Genomic DNA, 19,139 nt, shown 5'->3' on the forward strand with positions numbered 1-19,139 from the left:
GTACTGTGTGCTCATCAGGATGTAAGCAGTAGGTCAGGTACTGTGCGCTCAATTAGGATGTGTGCAGTAGGTAATTTACTGTGTGCTCAGTCAGGTTGTGAGCATTAGGTCCTTTCCTGTGCGCTCAGTCAGGATGTGAGCAGTAGCTCAGTTACTGTCTGCTCAGTCAGATTGTGTGCAATAGGTCAGTTACTGTTTGGTTATCAGGATGTGAGCAGTAGGTCAGGTGCTGTGCGTTCAGTCAGGATGTGAGCAGTAGGTCAGTTACTGTGCGCTCAGTCAGGATGTGAGCAGTAGGTCAGTTACTGTTTGGCCATCAGGATGTGAGCAATAGGTCAGGTACTGTGCGTTCAGTCAGGATGTGAGCAGTAGGTCAGTTACTGTGCGATCAGTCAGGATGTGAGCAGTACAGTTTCCACAGGGCCATGACCATTCCGAACCTAGATTCATGTCCAATTTCCTGCCCGCTCCCCGTAACCCTTAATTTCCTTTACTTCTAGGAAACTATCTATTTCTGTTGTAAATTTATTTAATGATGTAGCTTCCACAGCTTTCTGGGGCATCAAATTCCACAAAGCTACCACCATCTGAGTGAAGAAGTTTCTCCTCATCTCAGTTTTGAAAGAGCAGCCTCTTACTCCAAGATTATGCCCCCGAGTTCTAGTTTCACCCATCATTGGGAACATCCTCACCGCATCCACCCGATCAAGCCCCTTCACAATCTTACATGTTTCAATAAGATCGCCTCTCATTCTTCTGAACTCCAATGAGTAGAGTCCCAATCTACTCAACCTCTCCTCATATGACCACCCCCTCATCCCCGGGATTAACCGAGTGAACCTTCTTTGTACTGACTCGAGAGGAAGTATGTCTTATCTTAAGTATGGACACCAAAACTGTATGCAGTATTCCAGGTGCGGTCTCACCAATGCCTTGTATAACTGCAGCAATACCTCCCTGTTTTTATATTCTATCCCCCTAGCAATAAAAGCCAACATTCAATTGGCCTTCTTGATCACTTGCTGCACCTGCATACTAACTTTTTGAGTTTCGTGCACCAGGACTCCCAGATCCCTTTGTACTACAGTACTTTCCAGTTTCTTGCCATTAAGATAATAACTTGCTCTATGATTTTTCCTGCCAAAGTGCATAACCTCACACTTTCCAGTATTGTATTCCATCTGCCAAATCTCTGCCCACTTACTTAGCCTGTCTATGTCACTTTGCAGGTTTTTTATGTCCTCCTCACTCAGTACTTTCCCTCCCATCTTTGTATCATCTGCAAACTTTGATACGTTAAACTCGGTCCCCTCCTCCAAATCGTTAATATAGATTGTAAAGAGTTGAGGACACAGCACTGACCCCTGCGGAACACCACTAGTTACTGATTGCCAGTCTGAGAATGAACCATTTATCCCAACTCTCTGCTTTCAGTCCTCCACCCACGCCAGAATATTACCCCCAATCCCGTGATTTTTTATCTTGAGCAATAATCTTTTGTTTAGCACCTTGTCAAATTCCTTTTGGAAGTCTAAATAAAATTCGTCCACTGGTTCTCTTTATCCACCCTGTATGTTACTTCCTCAAAGAACTCAAGCAAATTTGTCAAACATGACTTCCCCTTCTTGAAACCATGCTGATTTTGTCCTATTAAATTATGTTTATCCAAATGTCCCGTTACTGTCTCCTTAATAATGGACTCTAACATTTTACCAACCACAGATATTAGGCTAACAGGTCTATAGTTTCCAGCTTTCTGCCTACTACCCTTTTTAAATAAGGGAGTTACATTAGCAGTTTTCCGATCTGCCGGGACCTTTGCTGAGTCCAGGGAGTTTTGGAAAATTATTACCAATGCATCCACAATCCCTACCGCCACTTCCATCAAGACCCTAGGATGTAAGCCATCAGGTCCAGGGGATTTCTCCGGCTTGAGTCCCATTATTTTAGCAAGTACCACTTCCTTAGTGATTTTAATCGTATGTAGCTCCTCTCCCCCTCGAGCCCCCTGTTTGTCCAGTGTTGGGATATTTTTTGTATCCTCTACCGTAAAGACTGATACAAAATATTTGTACAACGTTTTTGCCATCTCCATGTTTCCCACCATAAATTTCCCGGTCTCATCCTCTAAGGGACCAAAATTTACTTTAGCCACACTGTTTCTTTTAATATAACTATAGAAACTTTTGTTATCTGTTTTTATATTTTTTGCTAATTTACTTTCATAATCTATTTTCCCTTTCTTAATCAATCTTTTAGTTATTTTTTGCTGCCTTTTAAAGACTTCACAATCTTCTATCCTCCAACTAGATTTGGCTACCTTATATGCCCTTGTTTTTAGTCGGATACTATCCTTAATTACTTTACTTAGCCACAGATGGCGATCTTTTCTTTTACACCCTGTTTTCCTCAGTGGAATATATTTTTTTTGCAAGTTGTAAAATAACTCCTTAAATGTACACCACTGATCATGTACCGTCTTACCCTCTAATCTATTTTCCCAGTCCACTCTAATCAGTTCCGCTCTCATACCTTCATAGTCTCCTTTATTCAAGCTCAGCACGCTTGTTTGAGATCCAACCTTCTCACCCTCTACTTGAATATGGAATTCAACCATGTTATGGTCACTCATTCCAAGGGGTCCTTTACTAGGACATTTTTAATTAATCATGTCTCTTTACACAGGACCAAATCTTAGTCAGTTGAACAGTTTCTGGGATATCGGTCAGATTGTTTTCTTGTGGAGAGTTTCTACGATTTCAGTCAGACTGTGGTTATTTTGTTTAGTTTATTGGTGAACGATCAGGTAGTTGTCATTTGGTCAGTTACAGGGTGATTGGTTAGAATCTGCTCGTGCGGCCAGTTTCTGTTCAATTTTGTTGATGTGAAGTGGCCAGTTTTATTTAATTGATCGAGTTATTTAAGCTATACCTCAATGAGTTGTGGATGTCGCTGGGAAGACAATCCTTTATTGCCACTCCTCAATTGCCCTTGAGAAGGTGGTGGTGAGCTAACATCCTGGACTGCTGCAATCGGTGTTGTGAGTGTACTCCCACAGTGCCGTTAGGCAGGGAGTAGCAGGATTTTGGCACAGCGGCAATGAGTCAATGGCGATATTTCCAAGTCAGGATGTTATGTGACTTGGATGGGAAATTGGAGGTGGTTCTCCCATGCGTCTGCTGCCATTGTCTGCCAAGGTGGTAGAGGTTTTGGCTTGGGAGATGGAGTGGAAGAAGCCTTGACGAGTTGCTGCAGTGAAGCTTGTAGATAGTATGCATTTTTTATATTCATTCACTTCATTCAAATTCCCCAGCTGCCGTGGTGGAGATCTGAACTCATGTCTCCGGATCATTAGTCAGGCCTCGGGATTACCAATCCAGTATCATAACCAATAGCTACATTGCCCCACAGCCAAATTGCAGCCACGTTGAATGATTAAGGTGGTGAATTGCATGCTTATCAATCAGGATCCTTTTAACTGGATGGTGTTGATCTGTATTGGTTTGAGGTGCTGTATTAATTTCATGTGCTACATTGGGTTGCGGTGCTGCATTAGTTTGAGCTTCTCCATTAGTTTGAGGTTCTCTATTAGTTTGAGGTTCTCTATTAGTTTGAGGTTACATAGATACATAGATACATAGAAGATAGGAGCAGGAGTAGGCCATTCGGCCCTTCGTGCCTGCTCCGCCATTTAATGAGATCATGGCTGATCCTTTAATTCAGTATCCCGTCCCCGCCTTCTCTCCGTAACCCTTAACCCCTTTTGCCCGTAGAAATATATCTAATTCCCTCTTAAATATATTTAATGAGCTGGCGTACACTGCCCTCTGTGGCAATGAGTTCCACAGGTTCACCACTCTCTGAGTGAAGAAATTCCCCCTCATCTCTGTCCTAAATGGTTTAGCCCTTATCCTTAAATTATGTCCTCTAGTTCTGTTCTCACCCGCCAAGGGAAACATTCCTTCTGCATCCAGTCTGTCTAGACCTGTCAGAATTTTATACACTTCTATGAGGTCCCCTCTCAATCTTCTAAACTCCAGTGTGTACATCCCTAAACTACATAGTCTCTCCTCATAGGTCATTCCCGCCATTCCTGGTATCAGCCTGGTGAATCGCCGCTGCACCCCCTCCATGGCAAGAACATCCTTCCTCAGATGAGGCGACCAAAACTGTACACAGTACTCGAGGTGTGGTCTCACCAGTGCCCTGTACAGCTGCAGCAAGGTATCCCTGTTCCTGTATTCTAACCCTTTTGCTATGAAGGCCAGCATACCGTTTGCCTTCTTGACCGCCTGTTGCACCTGCATGCTCGCCTTCAGTGACTGGTGTACAAGAACACCCAGGTCTCTCTGTACTTCCCCCTCTCCCAATCTATTGCCATTTAAATAATAATTTGCCCTCCCGTTCCTGCACCCAAGGTGGATAACTTCGCACTTGTCCACATTATAGTGCATCTGCCATTTATCCGCCCAATCGCCCAGTCTGTCCAAATCGCTCTGGAGCTTCCTGGTCTCTTCCTCTGAGCCCACCCCACCTCCTAGTTTAGTGTCGTCTGCAAATTTGGAAATGCTGCATCCGACTCCCTGATCCAGGTCATTAATGTAAATTGTGAACAGCTGGGGGCCCAGGACAGATCCCTGTGGTACCCCACTTGTTACTGCCTGCCATTCAGAAAATGAGCCGTTTATTCCAACTCTCTGTTTTCTATCTGACAGCCAGTTCCCTATCCATGCCAAAACTTTCCCCTTTATCCCATGAGCCTCAATTTTCCATGCTAATCTTTTATGTGGGACCTTATCGAAGGCCTTTTGGAAGTCCAGGTACACCACATCTACTGGCTCTCCCCCATCTATTCTACCAGTTACTCCCTCAAAAAATTCCAATAGATTAGTCAAGCACGATTTACCCTTTGTAAATCCATGTTGACTCTGTCCTATCCTGTCCCCATTTGCTAAGTGCTCCGCTATTTCATCCTTAATGATGGACTCCAGCATTTTGCCCACAACTGATGTAAGGCTTACAGGTCTGTAATTACCTGCTTTTTCCCTACCCCCCTTTTTGAATAGTGGGGTAACGTTAGCTACCCTCCAATCCATCGGCACTGTTCCCGAGTCTAATGAATTCTGAAAAATCATCCTTAGTGCATCCGCTATCTCTAGGGCCACCTCCTTCAGTACCCTAGGATGCATGTTATCAGGCCCTGGGGATTTGTCCACCTTCAATCCCTTTAGCTTCCTTAACACCATATCCTTAGAGATATTGATTTGCGTCAGTTCCTCCTTTGCCAATGTCCCTATTTTTCCCGATATCCCAGGGAGGTTTTTTGTGTCTTCCTTCGTAAAGACTGACCCAAAGTATGCATTTAGTTGATCTGCCATTTCCTTATTTCCCATTATATATTCCCCCGTATCTGACTGCAATGGACCAACTTTGGTTTTCACCAGTCTTTTCCTTTTGATATATTTATAAAAGCTTTTGGAGTTAGTTTTTATATTTTCCGCCAGCTTGTTTTCGTAAGCTATTTTGCCCCTCTTGATCATGCCCTTTGCCTTCCGTTGCTCTATTAGTTTGAGGTTCTCTATTAGTTTGAGGTTCTCTATTAGTTTGAGGTTCTCTATTAGTTTGAGCGGCTGTATTCGTTTGAGGGGCTGTATTCGTTTGAGGGGCTGTATTCGTTTGAGGGGCTGTATTCGTTTGAGGGGCTGTATTCGTTTGAGGGGCTGTATTAGTTTGAGCGACTTTATTAGTTTGAGGGGCTGTGTTAGTTTGAGGGACTTTATTAGTTTGAGGGGCTGTATTAGTTTGAGGTGCTGTATTAGTTTGAGGGGCTGTATTAGTTTGAGGGGCTGTATTAGTTTGAGGTGCTGTATTGGTTTGAGGGGCTGTATTGGTTTGAGGGGCTGTATTATTTTGAGGGGTTTTATTAGTTTGAGGGGCTGTATTAGTTTGAGGGGCTGTATTCGTTTGAGGGGCTGTATTCGTTTGAGGGGCTGTATTCGTTTGAGGGGCTGTATTAGTTTGAGGGACTTTATTAGTTTGAGGGGCTGTATTAGTTTGAGGGACTTTATTAGTTTGAGGGGCTGTATTAGTTTGAGGTGCTGTATTAGTTTGAGGGGCTGTATTAGTTTGAGGGGCTGTATTAGTTTGAGGTGCTGTATTGGTTTGAGGGGCTGTATTGGTTTGAGGGGCTGTACTATTTTGAGGGGTTTTATTAGTTTGAGGGGCTGTATTAGTTTGAGGTGCTGTATTGGTTTGAGGGGCTGTATTGGTTTGAGGGGCTGTATTATTTTGAGGGGCTTTATTAGTTTGAGGGGCTGTATTAGTTTGAGGGTCTGTATTAGTTTGAGGGTCTGTATTAGTTTGAGGGTCTATATTAGTTTGAGATCCTGTATTAGTTTCAGAGGCTGTCTTAGTTTGTGGTGCTTTATTATATTAGCGTACTGTATTAGTTTGAGAGGCTGTAATAGCTTGAGGGGCTGTATTAGTTTGATGCGCTTTATTAGATATTTTATTTTTATTTGGTTTAATAGATTCATTAGCTTTAGCGTATATATTGGTTTGAGAGGTACTGGTCGTTTAGGACATGGGAAAATTAAGAGCGCAGCCCCAGCCCAGAGTGCTGCACTGAGAGGGCACTCTAGCATTTGCAGTTTGATTACTGAATGAGCACAACAGCATGAAGGACATCACAGAAACAATATGAGATATGAGATGCACTGAAGGTGTTTGAAACAACAAACCTAGTGCTGGGAGAACACAGCTTGCAATTTCCATTGGTTAATTAATATGATCAGAATTCTCAAGTCTTTGGGGTTTTCAATTTAAAACTCAGCGCTAAATATATTCCATTATAACAGGGAATTAACTTGGCTGTCGTAACTTGTTTGTTCAACCTTTTAACAATGTTGCAACCTCAATCTCCCCGTGGAGATCGCGCAGTGTATAAATGAAAGGCTGTGGGATTCGGCTCAGAGTATAATTCAGAGAGATTGCCTGCAGCACGGACACATCGCTTCACACAGAAAATGTATCACACATTTGAGAGTGTCCAGAAAATATATTACATGATCCTTGCCGTCATTGGAGTTCCTGGTAAGTGATAATAACCATTGAAGTTGTGTAAATCTGTAAGTGAGCTGATCTCTGCTTTAGCTCTCTGGCTGATAATGTTACATGCTCGTCTAGTGGACATAGTTTTACAGACGTGCGATCAGTGTTTGGTAATTTCGTTAAGTCTAGTGTCTTGACACAACCTGTTTAATGCCATTTCCTGAACTGAAAATATACCTGTTTGTAGCTCACAGGCTCTCTGAATGATCAAGTTATTGCCGTTAGTGGAATATGATGTACAGTTAAATCAGTCCTCATTCCGGGAAATGTCTCTGAGAAAAGGTGTTAGTGCAATGGTCTGTCCCTGTAAAATTGTACTAAGTGTGGGTCACTAACCAGAGTGCAACACCTGACCCCAGTGACTATGTATTACTTGGAGTATCTCTCACTGTAGAATTTTACTGAGTGTGGGTCACTAACCAGAGTGGAACACCTGACCCCAGTGACTATGGATTACTTGGAGTATCTCTCACTGTAGAATTTTACTGAGTGTGGGTCACTAACCACAGTGGAACACCTGACCCCAGTGACTATGGATTACTTGGAGTATCTCACACTGTAGAATTTTACTGAGTGTGGGTCACTAACTGGAGTGGAACACCTGACCCCAGTGACTATGGATTACTTGGAGTATCTCTCACTGTAGAATTTTAATGAGTGTGGATCACTAACCAGAGTGGAACACCTGACCTCAGTGACTATGTATTACTTGGAGTATCTCTCACTGTAGAATTTTACTGAGTGTGGATCACTAACCAGAGTGGAACACCTGACCCCAGTGACTATGTATTACTTGGAGTACCTCTCACTGTAGACTTTTACTGAGTGTGGGTCACTAACCGGAGTGGAACACCTGACCCCAGTGAATATGTATTACTTGGAGTATCTCTCACTGTAGAATTTTACTGAGTGTAGATCACTAACTGGCGTGGAAGAATTCAGTTCGACTTTGTAATCACTATTTTAGGTGACTGATTTCTCCCCTCCATTTGTTTTATGAAGTGCAGCTCGGAACAGAGTGTAGAGCTGCGAGTTTGGTGAGAGAGGGAGTTCGGGGAGGGAGCTGTTACTTTCTTTTTCTATCTTTGTCAGCTTCCAGGAGAGCAGGAGTTACAAAGCTTTACAAGAGGGTACGGAGAACCAGCGGACGTTCGGCTCAGTGGCACCACCCCGCTCCCGCTCCCCGCATTTGGATAAAAATAAAAGGTGACATCACAGGAAAAAGGTTAAGGGATTGGTTGGTGAGTATTTTGCTCACTGCCCTTATCATTTAAAGCCAAGAACATTTATTAGTAATTGTAAGGTTTCAATAGTACTAATTTGTATCAGTAACAAATCTTATTAAAAGTAGTATCGTTTATTAATTAATAAAAATAAAGTAATTAAACCTCTATAATTAATGCAGGGCAGGTGATGTGTGGCGACTGCAGTACGTGGGAGCTACTGGATGCGTGATCCAGGATGAGCACATCTGCGGTAAGTGTCTGCGGCTCGAGGAGCTTCGGCTCAGAGTTGATGAGCTGGAGGCCGAGGTGCAGAAACTGCGATGCATCAGGGAGGGGGAAAGTTACCTGGCCACTTTATTCCAGGAGGCAGTCACACCCCTTAGGATAGTGTCTTCTGATTTGGTCAGTGGTCCAGGGCATGAGTATGTGACTGCGAGTGAGGCAGGTATGGGGATCCAGGACGTGGAGGAGCCTCAGCCTTTGCAATTGTCCAACAGGTTTGAGCTTCTTGCGAAAAGTATGGATGAACGTGGTGGCTGCAGGATGGATGAGCAAACTGACCATGGCACCGAGATACAGGAAGCCATTCAAGCGGGGGTAGTTAATAGGAATGTAGCAGTAATTTGGGACAGCATAGTCAGGGAATAAAAACAGTTCGCTGCGGCCAAGAGTGAGATTACAGACAGCTGTGTTGCCTGCCCGGTGACAGGGTTCGGGACATCTGCTCTGGGCTGGACAGGAACTTGCAGGGTGAGGGGGAGGAGCCAGTGGTCGTGGTCAATGTAGGTGCCAACGATATAGGTAATACTAGGAAAGAGGTTCTGCTGAGAGAGTATGAGCAGCTAGGGGTTAAGCTAAAAAGCAGAACATCAAGGGTAACAATATCTGCATTATTACCCGAGCTACGAGCAAATTGCCATAGCGTAAATAAAATAAGAGTGATGAATGCGTGGCTGAAAGCCTGGTGTGGGAGAAATTGGTTTCAATTCCTAGGGCACTGGCACCAGTAGTGGGGAAAGTAGGATATCTATATTTGGGTCGGTCATCACCTGCACTGTGCTTGGACCAGTGTTCTGGCGAGTCGTATAATTAGGGTAGTAGCGAGGGCTTTAAACTAAATATTGGGGGCATGGGATCAAATTAGGGAAGATGTTGTAATTTAAAGATTAGAGACAAGGCAATAGAAAAAGATATTAACGTGGAAAATGTTAAACAGACAGTGACAGAAATTATAGAGAGTACACAGCTAAGAGTAAATCAACAGATAAGGCTAGAGGTTACAAAAGTAATATAAAGACAAAACTAAAGGCACTGCATCTGAACGGAATTAGCATGCGAAACAAAGCAGATGAACTGAAAGCGCAAATAGAAATAAATAAATCTGATTTGATAGCCATTACAGAAACATGGCTGCAGGGTTATGTAGATTGGGACCTGAATATTGAAGTGTACATGATATTTAGGAAGGCCAGGAAGGTGGTAAAAGTTGGAAGGGTGGATCTGTTAATTAATGATGGTATTAGCACTATAGAGAGTGATGACTTAAGTTCAGGAAACCAGGATGTAGAAGCGGTTTGGGTAGAGATGAGAACTGATAAATGCAAGAAGTCACTTGTGGGAGTGGTGTACCGGCCAGCTAACAGTAACCACATGGTAGGATGGAGTATAAAGGAAGAAATAATGGGAGCTTCTCAGAAGGGTTCAGCAATAATCAGGGGATTTTAAACTGCATATAGACTGGAAAAATCAGACGGGCAAAGTTGGCATCGATGAAGAGTTCTTGGAATGTTTTCTGGATAGTTTCTTACAAAATCACGTTCTGGAGCCAACCAGAGAGCAGGCTAAATTAGACCTGGTGTTCTGCAAGGAGATAGTATTAATCAATGACCTCATAGCGAAGGCGCCCCTACGTAGCAGCGATCATAATATGATTGAATTTTACAATCAGTTTGACAGAGAAAAGAGTGGGTCCAAGACTTGTAATTTAAGCTTACATAAGGACATTTAAGAGTGCATGAAAGCAGAGCTAGTTAAAGTGAACTGGCAAATTAGGTTAAGGGATAGATCAATAGAGTTGTAGTGGCAGACAATTAAGGGGATGTTTCAAAATACACACAATATATGCAATCGAACGAGAAAGGAAAATATCAAGGGGAGGAACCACCATCCGTGGTTAACTAAAATTTTTAAGACAATATTAAACTTAAAGAAAAAGCTGAAACTTGCGCAAAGATGGGTGGCAGGATTGGACAGAATGTAAAAAACTGCAAAGAATGACTAAAAGATTAATAAGGAGAGAAAAATTAGTGTACGAGTGAAAGCCAGCTAGAAATATAAAAAAAGATAGTAGAAGTTTTTATAGATATTTATAAAAGAAAAGATTTAACAAAGTTAGCATTGGTCCTATAAAAAGTGAGGCTGGGGAATTAATAATGGATAATAAGGAGATGGCTGTTGAATTGAACAGGTATTTTGCACCGGTCTCCACTATAGCGGATACAACTAAAATCCCAGAAATAGCTGAAATCAGGAAATGGAAGGGAGGGAGGAAATCAAGATAATTATAATCACCAGGGAAGTGGTACTGAGCAAATTGTTGGAGATGCGGTCTATCAAGTCCGCGGGCCTGATTGACTTCATCCTAGGGACTTAAAAGAAGTGGCTAGTGAGATAGTTGATGCGTTGAGTTTAATTTTTTTAATTTCCCTAGATTCGGGGAAGGTTCCATTAGATTGGGAAATAGCGAATGTAACTTTATTCAAAATGGAAGGGAGACTGAAAGCAGGAAACTACAGGCCAGCTAGCTTACCATCTGTCGTAGGAAAGATGTTAGAAACGATTATTAAAGGTGTTGTAGCAGGGCACTTCGAAAAATTCAAAGTAATCAGGCATAGTCAACATGGTTTTGTGCAAGGGAAATCATGTTTAACAAATTTATTGGAGTTGTTTGAGGAAGTAACATGTGCTGTGGATAAAGGGGAAACTGTGGAAGTACTGTCCTTAGATTTCCAGAAGGCATTTGTTAAGGTGCCACATCAAAGGTTATTGCAGAAAAGAAAAGCTCATATTGTAGGGGGTAACATATTGGCATGGATACAAGATTGGCTAGCTAACTGGAAACAGCGAGTAGGCATAAATGGGTCATTTTCTGATTGGCAAGATGTAACCAGTGGTGTGCCACAGGGATCAGTGCTGGGCTTCAACATTGTACATTTGTATAAATGACTTGGATGAAGGGACCGATCGTATTGTTGCTAAATTTGCGAATGCCACAAAGTTAGGTATGACGATACATTGTGAAGAGGACATTAGAAGGCCATAAAGGGATATAGATAGGATAAGTGAGAGGGCAAAGATCTGGCAAATGGAGCATAATGTGGGAAAATGTGAAGTTGTTCATTTTGGCAGGAAGAATAAAAAAGAAGCATAATATCTAGATGGTGAGAGATTTCAGAGTTCTGAGATGCAGAGGGATTTGGATGTCCTAGTCCATGAAGCGCAAAAGGTGCAGCAAGTAATTAGGCAAGCTAATAGAATGTTATAATTTATTGCGAGGGCAGCACGGTGGCATAGTGGTTAGCACTGTTGCCTCACAGCGCCAGAGACCCGGGTTCGACTCCGGCCTCGGGTGACTGTCTGTGTGGAGTTTGCACATTCTCCCCGTGTTTGCGTGGGTTTTCTCCGGTTGCTCCGGTTTCCTCCCACAGTCCAAAGATGTGCGGGTTAGGATGATTGGCTATGATAAAAATTGACCCTTACTGTTAGGGGGATTAAATACGTGGGGTTATTGGGATAGGGTGGGATATGTATTGGTGCAGGGGTTACGGGGATCGGGTGGGATATGTGTCGGTGCAGGCTCGATGGGCCGAAATGGCCTCTATCTGCACTGTGAGGTTTCTGTGATTCTGTGAATTGAATACAAAAGTAGGGAGGTTAAGCTACAGTTACACAGGGCATTGGTGAGACCACACCTGGAGGACTGTGTACAGTATTGGTCTCCTTATTTAAGGAAGGATGTAAATGCGTTGGAAGCAGTTCAGAGAAGGTTTGCTAGACCAAAACCTGGAATGGGCGGGTTGTCTTATGAGAAAAGTTTGTGCAGTCTTCGCTTGTATCCGATGGAGTTCGGAAAAGTAAGAGGTGACTTGATTGAAACATATACGATCCTGAGGGGTCTGGACAGGGTGGATGTGGCGAGGGTGTTTCCTCTTCTGCGAGAATCTAGAACTAGGGGTCACTATTTAAAAATAAGGGGTCACCCATTTAAGATGGAAATGAGGAGAAATGTTTTCTCTCAAAGGGCGGTGGATGCAGAGTCTTTGAATATTTTTAAGGCAGAGGTAGATAGATTCTCGGTTAGCAAGGGGGCGAAAGGTTATCGGGGGTGTGCGGGAATGTGGACTAATCGGATGAGCCATGATCTTATTTAATGGCGCAGCAGGCTCGAAGGGCCGAGTGGCCGACTCCTGCTCCTAAATCCTATGTTCGAAATTGATGGCGAAAGAGAATATTTTTGCTTTTGGGTAAAGATGTTTTAAAAACGCGTATGAAGTGAAATGCATTGATATTGAGCTGCAAGAACAGAAACAGGTTTAAATACTTTTCTTACACTAAGAGTAGTTACTGTAAGCACTTCAGTTGTTTTAGTGCTGAATATTCCCCTTCCCCCAACACGTTCCTGTAAGCCTGTGGGTCATGAGTGCTGAATTTCATTATCTGTCTACTAGTCAGGATGAATATTAGGCTGTGGTTTTTGATTATTGCACTTCGGAAACTGATTAATGTTTGACAGATCAGTTCTTATCTATGATTCAGAGGGCTAGAAATTCATCATAGCCTAGGAATGGGCTGTAGCATTAGAAAAGTTGGAGAATTAGTGTCAGGCGCTAATGCTTTAGCGAGCATGCAACATTCATGCACAATGCTCAAATAAATGATTGGAAATCTATTTCAAGTTTTTAACCACAAGCTCATTGGCGTTACACTCAAAGGGTGGACCAATATCAGTAGCACTCTAATCACAAGTCATGATTGCCGCAGGCTTTTTCTTGTTCTGGAAGGGAAGGATCATTGATGCTGCAGAACTTCATTCTCAGCATGGCTGGCTGTGCAGCTGCCTCAGCAAGCTTCAGCAGGTCAAGGAAAAGGAGTTGGAGGACTAAAGCAGCTGTAGTCATTGCAGATTCATGCCCCAGGGAGAGTGCCTGCAGATTCTGCGATTAAACATTGGAGGCATTGGTGTTCGCTGTGGAGAGATGGATGGCGGTGCACTACCCAGCAAGTGGCAGAAGGCCCTCGCCAGAAGCCTTCTGCACCATGGGTAGGGAAGTAGCGCAGCACGTCTTGGGCAGAACTGTCATCCCCTGGATCCGCACAAAGTGCAGGAAGAAATTTAGCGACTTCACTTGCGTGGACAGGGTGAGTGAATGCTTCTACAAATCTATGTACCGCCATCTGAACCAATCTTCACACTCCACGAAAAGCACCACACCCGCAGCACTCAACCACCAACAAAATCTATCTACCAACACTCACAGCCACATCTCACACCTTGCACACAAAGACACCTATACACCGATGGCAAGCACATCAGCCAATCACATTGTTCCACAATCACTCACACACTTTCCTTTCCTTTCCTTCCTTTCCAAGGTCGTTCAGAACAGGAGGGGGCAGTAGCGCGCATGCGGTGTCCAAGTCGACACCTAACCACTGTCTGCGCTGGAGAAACGAGTGCTGCAGATTATTGGGCGCCAGGTGGTGGATGCCGTGGCCCCCGGCGACGTTGACCCCCTTGGGTACAACAACGGTATATTCTATCCTAATCCTTCTTCCAACATCCCTCTTCCCCCTCACGCCACAAGCCATTCACACATTCCCCCTAATCAGACTGTATGCATGCATTTCTCCCCTTCTGTCCCCTCCCCTCACCTTAGCATGACTCTTGTGCCAGTAAGATTTAAAGTAATGAGCAAGCAGCTGAGCAGCCTGTCCCTGAGGGCACTCTACAGAGCGAGGTGGAAGAAGAGGAGGAGGAAGAACACACCGAGTCATTGCCTCTCTCTCCCTTAGGCACCAGCTCAGACACTGGCACTACTCCTTCTTTACAGGCTAGTATAGTCGCCGGATCTGCAGAAGGGAAGGCACCGGTGACGAGTGGGCTGCAGCAAGGTAAGGGGGAAAGGGTAGCTCGGGGCCCATCTCCCAGGAGGGCGAGTTCGACTGGGAGTTCGGCTGCACAGGATTCAGATCAGGACCTCGATGGTGAGGCTGCTAGAAGAATGGTGATGGGCATGCACAGGGAGATGATAGGTGCAATAGCAAGGTTGCCCGAAATCACATCGGCAATGATAAAGAGCATGGAGGAGTCCGCCCAAAAACTTGCACAATGCTTTCCACACACCTTGTATCCCATCATTTCCAGTCTGCAAGGAATGGTAGATTCCCAGAGAGACCTTGAGTCCCAGACCCGAAGACGCCTGTGAATGGCAAGCTGGCAGCTTCCATTGCAGCACAGGCAGAAGTGACACAACGTTTAGTGCTGTAATGCAGTGTTTTCTTGGTGGTATCCAAACTCAGACAGGTGCCATGCAGTCTCAGCTCTGACAGCTGCCATCGTGGCTGAGTCTATCACTGTCGACCAGAGCTTTCACGATATCTCAGCAGGTCAACAATCTGTGTTCCAACAGATTTCTTGGGATGATGTGGTGCTGCCCCGGGAGAGTGTCAGTGCATCAGTGGAGCAGGAACCTGCTGTCTTCTCCAGAATCACAACATTCCTGCTCCCACAAATGCCACTAAGCCTTTGCCTGTCATCCAGCCAGCCGAGACAACTGCCGCCCGTGCTGAGGTGGTGCAGTCTCTAGCTGGCCCTTCCAGGCCCAGAGCTGGTTGAGTCGCTCTTCAAGACCATCTTAAGTATCCCGCAGGGAATCTCAGCAGCCTTCCACCAGTCCTGCTGCAGCCACTAGGTCAAAACATCGTAGGAGCACTGGCGTGGGCAAATACACAGTAACGAGAAGCACCCAGCGACTGCACAGGCGTGAATAGTTAATTCATTTTTATTAAGTATGTGTTCACTGATTATTCATAAATTTATTCATTAACTTTTGATCCTTGAGTGGTGTCTCTCACTTCTTCTTTGCGCTGTGATATGGCCTGAAGTAAAGATGGTGATGTGGTGAGCAATGGAGATCTGTGGTATACTTCATTCGTATGTCAGTTATTTGAGTTGGTCACGGACCGCCCTTCTGGAAGGCTGACAGAGTGGATGTCTCCTCCCTCTCTCCTGTTGCTCCTCCTCCTCGTCTACCTCCTCGTGGTCCTCATCCTCCTCTTCCTCCTCGAACTCCTCCTCCACATCCTCCTCACCCTCTTCCTCCTCCTGAGGTGCTCCCGTAATCCCAGGTGGCAAGGGCTGGGCTCCCAAGTTGTGGCGCATGCAGCAAACATCAGGAAATGTGACACCCGCTCCAGCAAATACTGGAGGGCTCCTCCCGATCGGTCAAGGCAGTGGAACTGTTGCATCAGCATGCAGATGGTCTGCTCGATAATGTTCCTGGTGGCAGCATGGCGCTCATTATATGACTGCTGGGCAGGGGCGTTGGGTCTGCAGAGGGGAGTCATGAACCAGATGGAGAGCAGGTAGCCCTTGTCTCTGACCAGCTAGCCGTGAGCTTGATGTGGTGGCTGGAAGAGTGCGGGCACACCAGTCTTGGGCAGGATGAAGGCTGGTGCGTATATCTGAGGTCCAGCCACCATTCTCTGCCAGATTCCCTGGCCACTGGAACCTTCTCCTCTTTTACAGATTTTCCGTCCTTGCCTCCCCCTCTGTTATTCTGCTACAGCCATTTATTCCTGATCTGGTCCAATCTTTTATTTCTTTAATTGTCCTATCTCCCTTGACCAATTATCCATTTTATTCCTGGATCACTTCTGCCCTCCACCCGAGCATAGACCTCTCAATTGTTCTTTCCTCCCCTCCCCTACTTTTCTCTGGCTCTATCATTGCTTTAAAACTGTTAATATCTAATATGTTTCAGTTCTGATGAAAGATAGTCGAACTTAAATGTTAACACTGTTTCTCTCTCCACAGATGATGCCTGACTTGATGTGTGTCCACATCATTATCTGTATTTATCAGAGTTACAGCATTCTTAATATTGTGCTTTTGATATCGACCAAGCGGGTTCGGTAGGCAGGTTATAGTTTTGTCGTTGACAGCTTCCCTGCATGAAGTCAGCGGGATTGGCCAGCTTGGGTTTCAGTCGGAGGGGGAGGAATCTGGAGAAGATCGCAGGACCAAGTCCATGGCCCTGAGATGCTGGGTGGCCGATCCTGGTTTTTTTTCCGATCCCCCGGCCCCGGGGGGTGATGGCTGTCCAATACCAGGGTGTGATCTGATCCCCGAACACGGGAAGGGTTCTGCAAATCCGGGGGCGGTCCAATCACGAGCCAGGATGGTGGTCCGATTTATCTGTTAAACTCGGAAGCAGGTGGTCTGGAGGCGGGCTGTGGTCGGATGGAGATTTAAACCTGATAATCTCTGACCCGACTAAAAAGCAACCCGTTCTTGGTTATAAAATACGGCCCATATTCTCTGGGCCCAGATACGGAGAATGTTTGATCAGTAGTTTGCATTCTCTTTTCCCTGCTCTTTTTTTCAGTTAATTTAGTGGCGATTGTGATCCTGTCCCGGGGAAAGTGTGGGCTCTCCACCTGCACCACTCGCTATCTGGTGGCGATGGCAGCGGCAGATCTACTGGTCATCATCACTGAGGTCATACTGAACCAGATCAATTGGTATTATTTCCCAATGTGTTTCCTGGACATCACTCCTGTGTGTAGTGTTCGCACTGTCCTGGTCGGTGCAGCTACAGACTGTTCTGTCTGGTTCACCGTCACTTTCACCTTCGATCGATTTGTGGCCATTTGTTGCCAGAATCTGAAAACAAAATATTGCACTGAGAAAACTGCGACTGTGGTTCTGGCAACAACCTGCATTCTGCTCTGTTTAAAAAACGTTCCCTTCTACTTTATATTTAAACCAGGAGAGATAATCGACAATGTGCCATGGTACTGTTACGTAAAACCAAGCTATTATTCTGAGCCCGGTTGGGTCGAATATGACTGGCTTGACACAATTTTAACTCCATTGCTCCCATTCGCTTTCATTTTGTTGCTCAACGCTCTGACAGTCAGACACATTTTAGTGGCCAGTCGAGTCCGTAAGGTACTGAGGGGTGAGAGCAAGGGAGAGAATCGCAGTGACCCAGAGATGGAGAGCAGAAGGAAGTCTGTGATTTTACTCTTCACCATATCTGGCAGCTTCATACTTCTGTGGTCGGTATATGTAATATATTTCATATACTATTACATTAGAGGTGTAGATTCCAATTATCACAATGATTCTATATCTATCTTTAATGAAGTCGGATATATGCTGCAGAATTTAAGTTGCTGCACAAACACATTTATTTATGGGGTGACCCAGTCCAAGTTCAGAGAGCAGTTGAAGAGTGCGGGGAAATATCCGGTTGCCTCAATTATTCAATTAATTAAGAAGCAGAACAACTGAGCGCAGCCCAGATTCGGGTCCCAGTGTTTCCAGCCCATAAATCTAATACTTACCCCAGAATGCCATCAATTGTATTACATCAGGAATCACTGGTGATCTGAAAATAGAACCATCGGCGGGGCAAGCACTTTTTTTTAGAACGCAGCAACATTTCTGACTGAGAGTTCTCACCTTGTCTTTCGGGACAGGACCACTAGCTTTTTGCATATTTAGTGCATCATTTCACTTGCAGCTTCCAGAGTAAGAGCAACGTCAATAGGAAGGCAGGCAGAGCTGAGCGGTAGTTCTGGTGCTTATATTAAAAGATTAAGCAGCACTGAAACCGGATATTCGGCCCAACTAGTCTGTGCTGCTTATTGTGCTCCTCACGAGATTCCTTCCATTGGGTCCACCTCATCTCAGCCTCTCAGCAAAAACATCTTACATTTATACAGCGTCTTTAACGGAGTTAATGATCCCAAGGTGCTTCACAGGAGGTTACAGAACAAAGGTGCGGTAGAGAGCCAGTAATGTATAGGGGTGGATCCCAGAGCCTAGTGCCGAAGATTGACAGCTGCAGTTTGTTGGCAGCAATAAGTGTAAGAAGTAGATTCCCGTCCCTGAACTGTCACAGAACTTCCTGCTCCTACATCGATTTGCAATGTATAGACAGAAAGTTGTTTTTGTTGTATCTGTTGGGGGATCTGTAACAGCAAATTTTAGCCAACCAATTAGAACAACCTTCAATTTATTTTACATGTTGTTATTTAATGTGTACTGAATTTTTTTTTGCTGTTCATATTCCACACTTCTGGTAAGTAATTTTCAGCCTCTGATCTCACTCTGTACTCCGGGCAGTCACTGAGTGGATAACTAGTGCCTGGCCCTGCTGTATTCTAACAGTAATGTGGTATTACTTTGTTCTTTTTGTCCAAGTTACTTTGTGAGTTTTGAAGAATTAAGAATAAAGATTATTGATTTGATTTGATTTGACATGAAATTGGTCATTTTCTTCTGAACTATTGATAGCTAGGAAAGTAAATGTTTTATTGTAAAAGAAAGTTGGAAATATCAATTTATTTACCGCCTGTCACAAACTTGGAACGTCCCAAAGTGGTTTTGCAGCCTCGGGTCAGGAGTCACACGCGGCACACATTGGGCGTGGGGCTGGAGCCGGAATCCGTGTTCAAAAAGCACCAATCACTGACATGATTGTGGCGTCATCCACCACAGGGCAAAAGGCAACA

At 44.5% G+C, this 19,139-nt stretch overlaps 1 protein-coding gene across 1 annotated transcript; it reads left to right on the forward strand.

Moving 5' to 3' along the window:
• Positions 1-6,990: 6,990 nt before the first annotated feature.
• LOC147087789 (putative G protein-coupled receptor 139) lies at positions 6,991-17,972 on the forward strand. The gene is made up of 2 exons (XM_085977837.1): positions 6,991-7,092; positions 17,003-17,972. Exons 1-2 carry the CDS (start codon positions 7,026-7,028, stop codon positions 17,911-17,913), a joined length of 978 nt encoding a protein of 325 aa, XP_085833963.1. The 5' UTR covers positions 6,991-7,025; the 3' UTR covers positions 17,914-17,972.
• The last annotated feature ends 1,167 nt before the right edge of the window (positions 17,973-19,139 follow it).

Source organism: Somniosus microcephalus, unplaced genomic scaffold, assembly GCF_052327205.1.
Source record: "Somniosus microcephalus isolate GS21.2 unplaced genomic scaffold, FLI_Smic_1.0 unresolved_chr5, whole genome shotgun sequence".
Classification (NCBI taxonomy): domain Eukaryota; kingdom Metazoa; phylum Chordata; class Chondrichthyes; order Squaliformes; family Somniosidae; genus Somniosus; species Somniosus microcephalus.